Below are 17136 nucleotides of genomic sequence, written 5' to 3' on the forward strand. Positions count from 1 at the left end.
TGATGTGCACCTATTACCGTTTCTGCTTTGGCTACCACTGTTTCTTCCGACTGTTCGACGTCAGGAACATGGAAACCTACACTAAGGGGCAAAACTGTGGCCAGTTTAATTTTCCTATTCAGGTTATGGCCGTTAAAACTGTATTTCTACTGATGCACAGGCTTGCAGAGCTGACCAGCAACTAGACTCCACGTCGGTGTCAGCTCAGTTTGTAGAGAAAGTGCGTAGTTCACAGCTTACGTAGAAGACGGCAACACCTACGGCAGCCAACATGAGATCTAATCTCAAAGTTACAGGATGTCACTGGGAAAAATCCATAGTGTTTGCAAAACTGACATTGGCACCAGCATCACAGGTGCTATCATGCAGCAGCAGAGCGGATCAAAGATTGTACATAACTAGATTCCAGGTTTGTCGGACGCATCCACGGTGGCTTATAAGCACTAATTGCATTATCCAGATCGCCTTCAGTTATCCCCACACCCTCATCAAGTTCATCATTCTGCTTGGCAATCTTGCGAAGATATCCACAAGAGATTGCAATATTAGTTATGGTGTTGCACTCGTGTTTATAGAAATACCGAACTAGTAATAAGGGAAGAACAATGCAATAATTATACAAAATTAATACGCTTCATGGTGAAGCCAATGTACCTCGACTGGTCGATGGTGGAAAGTTGGAAGAAACCGGACCTTGCAGTACTCATTGAAAAGAATGTTCAACACAAGCAAGGGAATGGTGGCAAATGAAGCTCCTGGCTTGGACTTCAGCCCAAACAACCCAATCATCGTGATTTGCATGAGTGTTACAGATAGGAATATGTAGTGGTGAATGTTGGGCCAATATTGTCCACATGTATCATACGTGATCTCATATACATCTTCCATCTGTATAACATGAATCAGCAAGCATCAGCGCCCAGAACATACAATAAGGGAACCAAGGTTAAGTTTCAGCTATGGATAACAGACTTTGCAAACCTATATTCAGAGACAACACAAATTGTACATGCACGAAAGACGTTTGGGCATGCATCGCGGGATTGCACGTCCTGGCAGGTTTGCCAAACTTCAGTGATCATCATCACACAACCAAGGACTGGTGGCATGACACAAATAAGAAAGTGGGCAAGCCACACAAGGAACGAATTCAATGGAATTGCAATTTACTTCTAGTGGAATATTTGGTAAGAATGTAATCAGAGGACTTTCCAAAATGAAGCCCTGCCAATAACACAAGTCACGTACAAGATCAAGGAGGACATAGACCAAAGGAGGACCGCTTTTGGAGAATTGCAAGACGAGTAACGTGGCTATTGGTTTTATCTAATTGTTTTTTGGGCACATGCTGGTATTTTGGTGCTGATGTTTTTAATTTCTAGTAAAACAGGGGTGACATGAGGGTCCACCCTTGCCAGAATGTGATGTAACCTCTAAACGTTTTTACTCTCACTCTCCTATTATAAAATCGGCAGAACTCCTGCCATCCTTTCGAAGAAAAAGATATCTAGAGATAACACAGGATGAATATATCTATTCATAGAAAAACAGAAGTATGCATTGTTGTTTCTTAAAATGGGAGGCTAAACCGAATAACAAACTCTAGCATAACTCACACGAGATATGTAAGAACAAATTATCAGCAGCTTAAATCAAGTTAACCTTGATGAGAAAGAAAGGGAAATCTGTACAGCTACAGATCTTATGAACTGAAAAACTACCTGGTTTGTGTACACTGCATAACCGAGAAGAAAATAAATCAGAAGAATTGGAAGCAGAAGGGGTGCAACTACAGCATAAACCACTCCAATCAAGATTGCAAGGGAAATGATGGGCACAACTCTGTAGTAAGGGAATCCATAGAGATATGGCTCCTCGCCATGTCCAACTGAATGCACCTTTAAGAATTGCCATGTTAGCAAACCAAACTGAAGAACCTCCAACGAAAACCCTGACATGCCGTTGGTCAAAATGTATGTGATGAAGAAATCTGACTGCGATGTAAAATAAGTTGACAAAATAAATACTTCACGTGTTATGAACTTTACACTAATTGTTTTTTTTTTGTGGAAAGCTTTACAAGCAATAGCACATAGCATTTGGCATTTGAAGCAACAAAAATGTAATACAATATCTTTTTGGCATTACCTGTGCAGAAACAGCACTTGCAAGTCGGCTAGGGATGTCCTTTGGGTGCGTAAAGGATTCTCCTATCTGATCAAGGAGAGAACCCGAAAGAATACTAAGGAAGAAAACATTTCCAAGCAAGAAGTAGAACACCATGTTGCAAGCCTTAATTTCCTTTTGACTGTTGGAAATACAACCTTCAAATGAAGCCATACCAAGCATCGCAAAGGGAACCAAGTAAATAAAGCCATTTAAGATCATGCTCGGAAGATACCCAGTCACAACAGAATTCAAACCTGGTCTGCAACATAACAAAATATCACTGTAGCAACATTGTGATACCCACAAGTACCAACTGAGCCATAATATATCAACCCAAAATTTTGCGCTTACATAAGCTGCACAGCTCTCGCTGGTGGAAACCACCTTTTAATCTTCTCAAATTGCACTATCCCCTGCACGGCTGTCACAGGGATGGTGAAGAACACCGTTAGCAAAAATGCAGCAACGAAGACTCCAAGTTTGTACGTAGCCATGCGCCAAAATGGAATGGCCAAATTTTTCCATATTGTATCAGTTGGTTCAGGAGCATAAGTTGTAACCATTGACAGCGGATTGAAAAGTTGTTGCATCTCCGCAGCTTGGGCAGCATCCATCCGGGATTTGAATGAGACAAATGCTACTTGTACCTCCTACGGTCGAAAATGACATTAAATATTTGATGGAAATAGCAATATGTGTGCAATTCTTTCTGTTGGCTATACAAACTATTAGAGGTACCCTTTGCTCAAGCAGGTGGAGGCAAGAATACACGATGAGTACCTTTTGTTTAAGCATATTTTCACACTGCATGAGGCGGATAGACTGCTGTACATCCTTTAGTTTTTCTTCTTGGCTGCAAATATTTATTGCTTCTGATGTAAACTTGAACCAAATCCATTGCCAAAAAGTACATTTTCTGGTCTCTCTTTTCCTCTTTATCTGTTTCTCAATGGAGGATGCCAACTTCTGTAATCATGATTAGCCAATTAAAAAATGTTATTACAATACACCCATACTAAACGAAGAAAAATATAAACTGCTGTATAAATTCTGCATTTTAAAAACATAGCATCAGTAGAAACCAAGTTGCTTTTTTCATAATTCTAGAAAGAATCCAGTTATTACTCATTAGAAATGAACTTGGCTACCTCTACTTTTGCTAGTACAGTATATACAAATAGCTTCAACCCTGAGGTTTCTCAACCAGTATAAGACAGATAGCAGTGGCGAAAATGTTATGTTCAGAATTTTAATGGTGCACTATTTGGAAAATATGATCACCGCTCATGATGTGATAATCTGCTAGTTGGACACGAATTAGAATCACTGCAACAATATACTCACCTGCAGTGCCTCAATGTTTCCTATATCATGTACTATTTGATATGCTTGGTATGACCGATAGTGCTTTGAGAAGAAGTGATCAACATAACACCCATAAGTTCCATGATCTGGGCATTTGGGAATTCCTTGAACTAAAATGGTGTATTGATCAGGTCGTTTGCTGTGATACTTTAGGTGTTCAATTCTTCTCCTGGTTATTTCTTTGTGTTCCTGCTTCAAATAAAATTGATGATGCCAATGCCATGCATTTTACAATATACTCTCAGGATTATCCATGCTTCAATATCGAAGCTTCAAGTAGTGATGAATCAACACTTCTCTAACCGAATCACCTAGTGTTCTTTATAGTCAATATCCACAATGCTACAACTTTCAGCAGTGGACAGAAGTACTGAAATAAAATATAACAAATCCTTGATTTGGGTAGTACATGGCAACAATCTGCTTAGAGTTTTCAATTGGCATACATGATAACTAGATAATAACACAAAAATCATGTGCCAACTACTGACTGTTTCGTAATTGAACAACTGAAACCGCAAGGTTTTTCATATCAAGGATAGGATAGTTATTCTAACAACAAGTGGATTAGCTAACCATTTGCTGAGCCTTACAGATGTCTATGATAACCAACTGCATCTTTCAAGAAAGAACAACAAGTGAATTAATTGAAAGGTTTTCACAATCACGCACCTTATGAAGCAAACATACCACATAAAAGGATATAAAGCAAAGGCATGAAAAATGCACCCAAAGCCTGTCATGCAAAACGAGAACTATGTCAGTTGCAAGATTGGTATTAGTTTCACTTGGTAGACAATACCTTTCAAACTCTATGCTTTTACCAGTTTAAAACATGACATGTATATACCCTAAAAAACATGACATGTATATGCCCTAAAAAACATGACATGGATGTCTTCATTTTCTAGAACAGTAAATAAAGCTCCAGCTACATTTGGAACCTGTATACAATTACATCAGGATCATTTAAAACACTGTTCGTTATAATCAGAGAGAAATTTGAAACACATTTTCTTTTACACAGTTGCATGCCCTTCTTGACCAATCACACTTAATTTATTAACTCAAACCACATTCAAACTGTATCCCAAATATGAAAGTGACAAAGCAGACTGAAGCAAACCTGTTAGATCCCCTAGCCACATTGGTAACCGTGAAAAGTTCCATGGAATTTGATCTTCTGATGTGGTCTGGACCTTCACTCGTATAATTTGTTGGAGCTAGGACCAATAGCCCAACAACTGAGCAAACAGTGAAACACTTGATCCTGCAAATTGAACGATGAGATATCAACCAGATTAACAGTGAGAAGAAGAGTAGATCAGTTGGTTAAAATGCAATTGCCACCAAGTTTTCTACATGCACGTATTGGAATCACCATGGCTTACGTACCCAAACTTGAAGAGTCGGATGACGACGAGCGCATCGAGTCCGTGGCGCCTTAGCACGTCGTCCTCGGAGAGCCGGAACGCCGCGCCGATCCACCGGAACGACGGGGTTAGCCGCCCGTGTCCGAGAGGCAGCAAGCCCCCACCACTATCGCCGGCCGCCATCCGCCGGGGCCGGTAAACGGGCGCGTTCCCCGGCTGCTTTTTGAGAAGGGAGAAGAGCGAGAGCGCCACCAGCGCCAGCCCCAGGTTGATCGACGCCGACGCCAGCAACCCCTCCGCGTCCATTCCCACACAGCTGATCGCCTGGTCCGACACTACTACTGCAGCGCGAGTAGCGTGGGCGCTACACAAGTAGTACCGGAGCAGCTTCCCGCCGGTGGAATCTGATTGGTGTGGTGGTCGGAGGCGGGCGGCAACGTGGTGGCCGGAGAAGCCTCGAGGGAGACGTGCCCTAGTAGGAGCACGACACGCTTGCCTCGCGCCGCAAACGGCGAGACGCTGCCCATTCCTACAACCGCATGGGCATGGCCGCAGCTTGGCCCACAGGGTTTTCCCTAATGGGCCTGCCCGTTGTGAGCTGGGCTACGACGACCCGGACCGGCCCGGCGCGGGAGACGACAAGCCGATTTGTGTGGGAACAGAGGCGACTGCGCCCGCGGCCAATCCAGCAACCGCTGCACCCTGCAACGCCTCCCCGAGACACTGGCGAACGGCGGCCCCGACTGCGCCGTGCAGCCCGCCCGCCCGGCCGGCGCCTACGAAGGCTGCGTTTTCGTCGGTGAGGCATAGCAGCCAGTAGATTTCGCCCCTTTCGTTCCAGATCTCTCGCCTCATGCCTCAGCTGCAGGTTAGGTTTCCGAATGGCAGGCCCCGGGGATGTCGAGGGTGTGACAGCCTCCATGGGGGAGCTACGCGTTGAACTTGAAGCATCATCCTCCAGGGAGACTGAAATCGCCCTGCATGGTGCGTATCCCTGGCTACGGCTCTGTTGCGATTCACAAAAAAAAAATTGCAACCCTGTGTTTTGTTTAAGCTAGCGAGAACTAGTTCGTACCGCGTAGTGTTAGGTAATTAGCGGTACTGCTTACACCAGCATCTCGTGTTACAACTAGTTGAGCTGCGTCGATTTTGGTTCAGAGAATGGCGATGATGTTGCCGCTGCCGAAGAGGATGATGACATATGGGGTGATGCTTCAGATTCTCCGGGTCATGAGTCTACCTTAGACAGAGAATGGATCCACAGGCAGAACCAGTTTCATAAGGTATATCCTAAAAATGATTGGGGACACGATTGTTAATGAATAATGATCTTAATTTAGTGGTTTTCCTTGATTGCAAGTATGTCTAAAATCTTTAAGCTTTCAATTTTACTACAGATGGGCTATAGGGACGGCATAACAGAAGGGCAGAAGGACTCTGCCCAGGAGGGATTCAATGTTGGGTTTAGGCAGTCTGTTCATGTTGGCTACAAGTGGGGCCTTGTTCGTGGGGTTACCAGGTAAACGTGGATTCTTATCTTGGTAAGAATAGTTTTCTTGTATGGTTGTTCTCTTCTAACGTTTGCTTTGATTTTGTTTTTCTGTTTGTTGTCCTTCAAAGCAGTGCGCTAGCTAGTCTTCCTGACAGCTTGAAAGAAAAACTTCTGCCCGATGTCCAGTGCAGAGGAAAATTACAGGATCTACACGATTCTGCGCAAGAAATTTCAGCAGGTGACGCACTTCAGATGTTTCATGACAGCATTCGTCAGAATAATCATACTTCAGGGGAACCACTTGTAACATCAGAAGAAGATGGAGCTACAGATTCTAATAGGCTCAAAAGCCTATCGAAGGATCTTGTGTTGTTGTTGCATGAATGCCCGGGTATTAAGGTAAGTGAAGAGTTGGCATGAGATTCGTAAACAAGTTGGTCAGGAGGAATTGCAAGCACTGTCAATGTCCCAAGTCCTACAGAACCACTTGCAGTGAATTCTTACATTATTGAATATCCATCAAGATCATATCTCATTCAGGGACCCTATTGGAGATGAAGCTAATACAAACCCTTATCCTGCCATCTAGAGTGCATGTTTTGAACTCAAAAGGATCGAACATCGGAGATCTAGAAATTATGGAAAACATATGTACTAGCTGTAAATCCTGTGATACTAGTAAATCATATCTCCTTTTTCCTGCAAGTTATGACTAGTATTGTAATTGTAACTCTGATAAACGTGCAGTTTGAATACAGAAATGTTCTTTTTCCCCCTTGAGTTCTGTCGTCTTACTGAATAATCCTGATCTGGGAAAAGTCTAGAATATAAGATAATGCTTATCCTCAGTGCAGGAAATATTGACAGAATCTTGAAGGGTTATTGTATTTCTTAATCTCTCATGGTTCAATTCTAACAATGTGGCAAGGCTGCATAGTTAAGGAAGCATATGCACGACTATACAAGTATATGATGAAACCACTCATCATCTTGCCCTTCTTTTCTCTCGAGTAGCATTTGCCCCTTTTCTTCATGCTTTATTCAGCCAAAAAAAATACTGTTAGGTATCCACCGTATTGAGCTGCAAGTTCTGCATTATTTCTGCAAAAAGTGTGTCCTGGTGAAATTCTAGCTTGCATCAGTTGGCTTCACCAAAACATATTCTTGCTGAACTGAAACGTCCAATGTACTCCTGAGTTGCCATGGCCTATTGTAACATTTCATGCTGACATTCTGAATGGTCCATGATAGTTTGACAGCACACCATGTAAGTGATGGCCTGCTTCTTCTACAAGTTCACAACGGGTTGGGCGTAATCACATAACTGCTTCTCCTTATTTTCATACATAAAATCTATTTCTTCATATGAGAATTGCTGCTCAACATAGATTTTGGTCTTGCTAGTATAACGGACATCAAATCCAAACAAGCAACCAAAGTTTCTATACTTGATACGGTATCTTTCTCCTTCTATCATTTAGTGCATTGTTTGGTTCTCCTCATGATCATAGTAGAGTGTGGTATAAAATTGAGCTATGATCTCAACACTCAAATCATACTTCAAACCCATAATTATTTTGATCATTTTGTCCTCATAAGCTGCTATGACCTCATTGAAGGTAGGGTTGTCTTTACTTGCCATATATTCCTAGTTAATCTATTGCATTAGGGTGACTGGCTTCTTCTTCTTGAGAATCACGTTTTCATAGAAATCTGTCTGAAAGTCATTTTAAAAGCGATGATTTGTCATAATCAAAGGAATCTTCATCTCTTTCTTTCTTGATCCTGTCGGCTCTTTTCATATAATCTACCATCCTTCTAGGCATCTAAGATAAAGTGGTTGTCCTGTAGGGTCAGTGAAGCTTTAAAGCCTGCACACTTGTCCTTTCTTCTTGTTGCTCATCACTTTCTTCACCATGATCTCTTGATCTTGATGCCACAACCTTGCCTTTCCCTTTGCCTATCCCTATAGCATCCTTTCCTCCCCTAGGTGGCAAAGCACCACCACGAGGAACATTGGCGGTTTGGCCCACCTCACCAATACGGATACTAGCTGATGAGGCCGACACCTTCCGAACAGCCTTGCGGATGCGACCTTGTCCACTACAACTGCTACTGCCACTGCCATATCCACCAAACTCAGCCGGTTGCGGAGGAACATCGCTTTGAGGTTTCGGATCGAACCTAGCCTTTGTTCTCCTTTGATAGGTTTGAGAATTAAAGTTATCATGGTCCATCTTGATCTTCCTGAGATAGACATGGATAACATGCTTGAATTGAGGACAACTCGGAGTATCTGGGTCAACTCGGAGACTCTGGGTTGCCCGACCCTAGGGCAAAAGCTTAGGGTTTGAGAGATTAAACCAAGGAAATTGCGTGCCCTTAAGATATGTGATACTAGGAAGGATAAGGACTATCTTCACCAAAGGAATTCGACTTTAAAGCATGGCATTGAGAGATCGTGTGAATCGGTCTTGAGATGTACCTTTAGGTCAAACGAAGCATCCGAAGTCGATCCGGAGGGAGGGCCAGAGAATCCGACCAATAGATGAGGTCACTTGATGAAAAACTTAGAAATCCCATGGTGGAACCTTGAAATCGCCGGAGGGGAGGTCGCCACTGTGGGAGGAGGAGAGAGAGGAGGTGAACGAGATAGAGTGAAAGGGTAACTCCTCAGGTTAGGGTTAAAGATTGAGTTACCCGAAGTATCCTAGTGGACCCGGAGTCTCCGGGCTGGGAAATAAAATCAATAGAGATGGCTGGAACCTCCGGGTTGAGTGACAGAATCCGGAGTATCCGAGTGAACCCGGAGTATTCGGGTTCTATCAACTCGATAGAGATGGTTGGGATGCTAAGGACTTCAAGAATCCAGATACTCCGAGCTAGTCTGGACTATCCGGGTTCTGGAGCTAACAGAATAGGAATTTGGAGCGGAGATTCGATGCAGATCTTTGAGAGATTAAATAGTTGGATATATAAGATATTTTTACCACATGTAATCAGTCAACAAACAATAATACATAATAATGATCACAAGTAGCAAAATATGATCATACGATAAAAAATCAAATCTTTTTTAAAAATGGCACAAAAAAATTCGTCAACTTCTAGCTATCAACCCTACAACACTAAAACAATCAATTGTATGCAACATATCAAGACACATTGCAAGAATATAGGATATTTAGCTCACTTCTCAACTCATAAAACCTTACTCGTTTAGTGGCTTTGTGAGGATATCGGCTAGTTATTTTTCAGTTCTCATATGACAAATATCGATATCACCTTTGGTTGAGTGGTCTCTCAAGAAATGGTGTCGGATGTCAATATGTTTGGTTCTTGAGTGTTACACGGGATTGTTGGATATTTTGATGGCACTCTCATTATCACACAAAAGTAGAATTTTGGTCATATTGTAGCTATACTCTCTTAAGATTTGCCTCATCTAAAGTAATTGAGCACAACAAGCGCCCGCAACAACATACTCAGCTTCAGCGGTGGATAGTGCTGCGGAATTTTGTTTATTTGAGGACCAAAACACGAAGAACCTACACAAGAATTAGCAAGTCATGGAGTACTCTTCGTATCCACTTTACAACCTGCATAATCGGAGTTCGAATAGCCGATAAGTTCAAATGATGAACCTTTAGGATACCATCAGCCAAGGTAAGGAGTATGAACTAAATATATAAGAATTCTCTTAACGATCACTAAATGACACTCTTTTGGAGCGGTTTGAAATCTTGCGCACATGCACACACTAAGCATAATATCAGATCTAGATGCACACTAAGCGATATACATTTTGATCCACAGCCTTTCCATCCTTATTGAGTTCGTGATGTCCATTTACTTGCATGAGAGTCTTGATGTGTTTGCTATGTCAAACTTCTTGAGCATATCCTTGATGTACTTGGTTTGATATTTGAATGTGCCATCCTTGATTTGTTTGATTTAAAATCCTAGGAAGAACTTTAACTCCCCACGTTATTGATATCTCAAACCTTTTAGTCATAATCCTACTAATTTCTTCACAAAAGAGTTGATTAGTGGAACCAAATATAATATCATCGACATATATTTGGCAAATAAATAAATTATTATCAATTTTTTTAGTGAAAAGAGTAGTATCGACTTTGTCGATCTCAAACCCCTTTTTAACAAGAAAATCCTTAAGTCATTTATACCATTCTTTATGTGCTTGCTTAAGCTCATATAGTGCCTTATGAAGTTTATACACATGATGAGGATACTTGAGATCTTAAAATCCGGGTGGTTGCTCTACAAATACTAATTTGGAGATTGATCCATTAAGAAAAGTGCTCTTCACGTCCATTCGATGTAACTTGAAATCATGATGAGTAGCATAGGCAAGTAATATACGAATTTGACTCAAGCCTAGCTACGGAAGCATAAGTCTCACCAAAATCCAAACTTTCTATTTGCGTGAAGCCTTGAGCAACCAACCTTGCCTTGTTTTGTCACGGTCCTTTTCTCATTTTGCTTGTTCCAGAAAACCCATTTTGTGCTAATCACATTTTGATTGGTTCTTTCTATCAATGACAAAATTTCATTTCTTGTACCTCTAAAGGTTCCAAAGAGGAAATAAAAGAGTAATATTCACAATAATTTACAATTCTAGAACGAGTTGTTACCCTTTTTGTATATCATCAAGGATATTATCAATCAGGTGATCTCTTTGGATGTTTTGATGAACTCTTGGATATGGCACTTGGGATTAGGGTTGAATATCTTCCACTTCATTATCATCAAGAAATTTGTTGGAGTCATCATGAGCTTGATTTCGATCTTAATCTTGACTTTGGTCTTGATCTTGAGTTGATATTAATGGCTCCACTTAAGTTGGTGAGGATGGATGAACTTGATTATTATTGGCTACTTGTTGCTCTTGGGACTCTTGAGGTTTGATTTCACCTATTGTTAAATTCTTGATTGCTTCGCTTAGAATTTTTTCAATCACCTAAAATATTAGGATAAACTTGCTCTACTTGGAAGCCGTTAGACTCATTAAATGTCACGTCATGCGCGATTTCAACACAATCGGTGATTTTGTTAAAAACACGGTAGACTTAGGCATTTGATCCATAACCAAGCAAGAAATCTTCATCTACTTTAGGATTAAACTTAGAACTTTTTACCTTATTATTTAGAATAAAATATTTACTATCAAAAACTCTAAAGTATGAAACATTAGGCTTGTTACTGGTTAGAAATTCATAAGCGATCTTCTTCAAGATCTTATGGAGATATAACTGGTTGATTGTATGGTATGCGGTGTTGATGGTCTCCGCCCAAAATTGATCCGAGACCTTGTACCCATCAAGCATGGTCCTTGCCGACTCTATGAAAGTCTTATTCTTCCTCTCGACAACCCTATTTTGTTGAGGGGCGTAAGGTGCCGAAAATTCATACTTGATCTCTTCTTCATCAAGAAATTCTTCAACTTGTCTATTCTTGAATTCGCTTCCAATGTCACTTCTCACCCTCTTGATCTTCACATCAAATTCATTTTGAACTCTTCTCACAAATTTCTTAAATATGACTTGTGTTTTACTCTTATCATACAAAAATAATACCCAAGTGCAATAAGAATAATCATCAACAATAACCAAACCATATTTGTTAGCGCCAATGCTTATGTAGGCGATTGGTCCAAATAAATCCATGTAAAGAAGTTACAATGGTCCTATGGTTGTCATCACATTCTTGGCGGGGTGAGGAGCTCTAATTTGCTTGCGTGCTTGACATGCACTACAAATTATATCTTTCTCAAAAGAAACATTTGTTAGTCCTAGAATGTGTCCCCCTTTAGAAGTTTAACTAACATGGGCTAGCCGGCGGTGTCATAGTCAACCCATACTAGACTTAGCAATCAAATAAGTTTTAGACCTCGCATCATTCATTAAAATATCAACGAGATAAAGTTTACTCTTCAACCGACCGATGAAAACTATTGAGGAGTCTTTCCTTTTAGAGACGGTCACCCTTATTAGTAAAGATACAATTGTAGCATATTTCACAAAGTTATGATACAGATAATAAATTGTAGTTAAGAGATTTAACTAACAAGACACTTGAGATAGAATGATAATTAAAAATAGCAATTTTACCTAAGCCAATTATCTCTCCTTTTCCATCATCTTCAAAGACAACATTTTCATGTTGTCCTCCATTTTCTTTAAATGAGGAAAACATGCTCTTCTTTCCGGTCATATGATTGATGCATTCACTATCAAGCACCCAACTTGATCCAACAGAGGAGTATACCTATAAAATAAGTTAAGCTTTTGTTTTAGGTACCCGAATATGTTTGAGTCTTTTCATGTTAGTCACAAACACTTTTGGTATCCATACATTTCTTTTCACAACTCGGTTCTTTGTGCGGGTACCAACATATAGAGAAACTATTTTACCACGGTGGTTTTTCTTCAAAACATAGGAAGCATAAAATGTAGATTGAGGTGCATGGCTCTTGGGCTGCTTAGTTTGTGTTGCGTGAGCGTGTGGTTTTCCATTCTCCTTGATAAATTTTAGGCACTTCTTGCCATTTATTACCAAACTCTCACTTGGCTTGCTTGTATGCATATCAAAACTAAGATCTCTCTTTTGCTTGTTGTCTTTGGTCTCAATAGTCTTGTATAGTGTATTCTTAGATTTGTATGTCTTGATATATTCATACTTAACCAAGGCATTCAGCCTCTTATTTTCTTTTTGTAATGCTGAGCATTAGTGGCACAAGTATTTATATTAATATTATAACAACGAGAACAATCATTACTAGTGGAAGCACTAGAGAGTGAGGTTGCATCATTAGAAGTGGGAGTGTTATTCTTAAGGATATCAAATTGCACTTCAAGAGCTTTATAAGATTCATCCAAACATTTAAAATTCTCTTAAAGTGTAACATTGCTATCCTCAAGACTAGCAATTGAGGTATTAGCCAAATTGAGATCTTTGGTCAATTTCTCAACTTTCTCTTTCTATTTAGCAAGGAGCTCTTCGAGTTTAAGGTTTCTCTCCTTTTCAAGGATAAGCAAGTCCTCTTGTTTCTCGAGAATCTCCTCTTGACTCTCTATTATTTTTATTAGCTTTTTTTTTTATCTTAGACATGGTATTTTTACTAATACCTTTAAGAAAAAGATTCACAACTACTATCACTATCACTATCACTATAGTTATCTACGAGCTTGGATTATGATTTTACCTTGCATCCTTTTGCCATGAGACACTTAGAAGTGTCATCGTCGTCGCTCATCTCGCCAAAGAGTGACTTTATCAGTGTAGAGGAGTGGATAACAATAGTGGTGACCCCTTCATCATCAGAGTCGGAGTCGGAGTTGGAGTCCCACTCCTCGCCAATATGAGTTTGACTCGAATATTTCTTCTTGTAGGTCTTGTATTTGTCCTTCTTGAAAGGCTTATTCTTCTTTTCTTCCTTGTCCTTACTTTTCTTGTTAGGACACTCGATGATGAAGTGACCAACTTCACCGTACTCATAACATGCTCTCTTGGATGTTCTTCTCATGGGTATGTCTCTCTTATACTTGCTATAGCCACCTTTCTTTATAAGTTTTTTGAACTTTCTTATAAATAAGGTTATTTCTTCATCATCCGAGCTCTCATCTTTACTTGACCTTAATTCTTCAACTTGCTTGCCTTGAATACTATTTTTTTTTCTTGGATGTTGAGCTTTGCTTGATAAGGTTCTTGACTTCATTTTCTTCCTCCTGCATGAGCTCATGACTAAGAATTCTACCAAGCACATCACTTAGTGTGAGCCTCTGGTAGTCTCTTCTTTCTCAGATGAGAGTCACCAAGGTGGGGTTTCTCGGTGCAGAAGCTCTTAGCAATATTCTCATCACCTTATAATCATCTAGATCTTCACTTCTAAGCCCTATAATTTTGTTCGCTAGCACCACCATGCGATCATACATTGCTTGAGGGGTTTCATTATCTTCCATAACAAACCTTCTTAATTTTCCTTCAAGCATCTCTATCTTGGATTCTCTTACACTTGTGTTGCCTTCATATGCGACTTGGAGTGTATCCCATATCACATTATCCACCTCAAGCCTATCCACCTTGTTGAACTCCTCGGGGCTCAAGGCGCCAAGCAATACACTTGTGTCTTGTGCATTGCGGTGTAAATTTTACTCTTGCTCGGGAGTGAGCTCTTTGCCTTCATTCGATACACACAATCTTCCAAATGCTTGGATGAAAAGTAATTAAATGCAATTTCATTTTGTGCCTCCAAGCCACATAATGTATACCATCGAAGTAGGGTGCACACCCGGATGGCACGAATATATAAGAATTAGAAACATTCAATTTATCATAGTTGAATTCAATGCAACTCCCTTATTTTTACCGTCTCCCAATTTTGAAGGTTCTCCCCGAGCTTTTAGGACTCTTCTCCCCAGACGTCGATATCTTCAAATCCTCCAAGCGGTGAAGTCTTGTAAGAGATTAGCCTCTGATACCAATTGAATATACGTGATGTCACCTAGAGAGGGGTGAATAGGTGGTTCCTAAAAATTAAAACTTTGCAGCGAATTAAACAGCCTGGATATTCTGGGTCAAACCGATACTCTGGGGTTCGGAGGTTCCGGGGACAACCCGGATAGTCCGGGTAAAAATAGGAAATCACAAGCTATGAATTCCTAGGAAATTCTAATTGATTCTAAGTGTTACCACAGGTTCTTAAGATTGTATGTAAGTCTTTTGACACTTCACCTGCAGCTAGAAACACACAATCACGTAGATCGGGGCAAATTGCCCAAAATCAATTAAAATAACAACAAAAGCAAAGAAGACACGAATTTGTTTCCTGAAGTTCATATCCAATGATCCTACATCTTTGTTGAAGTGTTCACAAAGAGACAGGTCTCTCTCAACCCTTCTCCTCACCGAGCAACCACGAAGATCAAGCTTGGGGCTTACTCAACTTTTCTCTTTACTTGCGGATGCGAGGATGACCTTCACAAACTTCCTTGGGTGTTCTCCGAGTGACACCTAGCCGTCTAGAAGCTTGGAGCTCCAAGAGTAAAGAACACGAATCGATGGCTTAATGACGAACTCAAATGCTCAAAGATGGATTTATGCTCACAAGTATTCAATCCTACTTTTCCAACCCAACTCTCAAATCCTTGCAAGATTTAATGCACTAGAGGAGTGAAAGGGCTCTAAAGAGGCTTTAAATGCTTTTGTCTCGAGTTGGTTTAGCGGCAAACGAAGGAGGAGGTGAGCGGGTATTTAAACTCATCCCCCAAAACTAGCCGTTACAGTACGTTTTGTACTGACCTTGAGTATCGGGTCAACCCGGAGACTCCGGGTTGTTACTAAAACGCTCAGCCGAGAGCCCCGTTTGGAACCCATCCCGGAGGGTCTAGATAGATAACAGAACTCAAAGTATCCAGGTCAACTCGAAGACACTGAGTGAAACACTTAACTCATGCCGAGCACCTCTGTTGGAGCAGCATCCGAAGACTCCAACCACCCGGAGTATCCGGGCCAACCCGGGTTGGACTCCAACACCAAAACGAACAACCCCTACCGGAGCTAAACCCGGAGTATCTGGGTCAACCCGGAGACTTTGAGTTTAGATAAAAGCTAAGAACTACTTGGTGTTCATGAGGTGATTTGCGACTCTCATCTTTGATTAAAAGAGTTATTTGAGCACTGAAACACCTTCAAGTCAATCTAAACTTATCCTTATTGATAAAACGACCATATACTCAAATTTAAAATTTAAATTAAATTAAATCTATTGAGTGATTACGTGCTACTTCTCTTTTGTTTTTGAGGGACGCCAATGTTATTTAACTTTCTTCAATAGAACTAAAATATGTTCATAACCTCAATAAACTCATTAATCTCTTAATCGTTTATCATTAATTATTCAAAACCCATATAGGGGGTCTAGATGCACATTCAAAAACCGAATATATCTATTATCTTAACATTTGAAGGAAAAAGAGTCTTCATGTTCACTCTCAAGGTCATAAAATTACCATGTTACTTTTAAAAAAGGAAAAATATTTAGAGCACTCATTATTATGAATATCTAATTATCTAGATTTAACCAAAGAGTCCATATCAAATATGATTAATAATTAGATAAATTCGAAATTAAATGATATAAAATATTAGTAGTTTGATTTCTATAAGGTTTGGGAAGCAAAATATCTAAATAAAAAGCCCAAATAAAATAAAATAAATAATAATTGAAATTGGGGTTAGAATAGAAAAAAGATGGACCCATATCAAATATAGTCTTAGAAAAAATATTATAAAAATCAAATACTTAAATAAAGAGTCTATGTAAAATATAATTAACCAATAGCTAAAATTCATAATAAAAATAATGAAAAAAAAAAATCAAAAATCTCACTAAGATAATAGATTAAGAAGCACTATGTAGATCAAGATCGTCACATCAAACATGCAACAGGCAAGTTATAACATATAGGCAAGACAAGTATATTCTGATCTTGGTTGGACTGCCTATATCTGACGCACGATTTTGACAGTTAATTAAATCATATACGAATCAAACAAATACATATATATGTGTACAAATTTAAAGCATAAATAATTTTCTCTTTAGTACCATAATTTTTATTTCTTCTTCTAATTTTATACATTTTGTAATTAAATGACATTAACCTTTTTTTAAAAAAGTTAAAGAGACTCATTTTTAATCAAATGTTATCGTGA

The 17136-nt window shown here is 39.8% G+C and overlaps 2 protein-coding genes across 3 annotated transcripts; one reads left to right on the forward strand and one right to left on the reverse strand.

The window, feature by feature from the left end:
• Nucleotides 1-4: 4 nt before the first annotated feature.
• Nucleotides 5-5543, reverse strand: LOC133928390 (CSC1-like protein At3g54510). Of its 2 annotated transcripts, none has more exons than XM_062374713.1 (10): nucleotides 4930-5543; nucleotides 4661-4804; nucleotides 4207-4270; nucleotides 3514-3723; nucleotides 2950-3135; nucleotides 2521-2819; nucleotides 2149-2428; nucleotides 1722-1898; nucleotides 655-888; nucleotides 5-514 (listed from the first exon to the last, which is right to left on the reverse strand). In XM_062374713.1, exons 1-10 carry the CDS (start codon nucleotides 5211-5213, stop codon nucleotides 362-364), a joined length of 2031 nt encoding a protein of 676 aa, XP_062230697.1. In that variant the 5' UTR covers nucleotides 5214-5543; the 3' UTR covers nucleotides 5-361. The 2 variants fall into 2 exon arrangements, with proteins under 2 accessions (XP_062230697.1, XP_062230689.1); XM_062374705.1 differs by having other exon boundaries at nucleotides 1722-1994.
• LOC133928402 (uncharacterized) lies at nucleotides 5447-7176 on the forward strand. Its single transcript, XM_062374725.1, has 5 exons — nucleotides 5447-5706; nucleotides 5776-5891; nucleotides 6066-6190; nucleotides 6305-6426; nucleotides 6531-7176. Exons 1-5 carry the CDS (start codon nucleotides 5447-5449, stop codon nucleotides 6817-6819), a joined length of 912 nt encoding a protein of 303 aa, XP_062230709.1. The 3' UTR covers nucleotides 6820-7176.
• Nucleotides 7177-17136: the final 9960 nt, after the last annotated feature.

Source organism: Phragmites australis, chromosome 1, assembly GCF_958298935.1.
Source record: "Phragmites australis chromosome 1, lpPhrAust1.1, whole genome shotgun sequence".
Lineage (NCBI taxonomy): Eukaryota > Viridiplantae > Streptophyta > Magnoliopsida > Poales > Poaceae > Phragmites > Phragmites australis.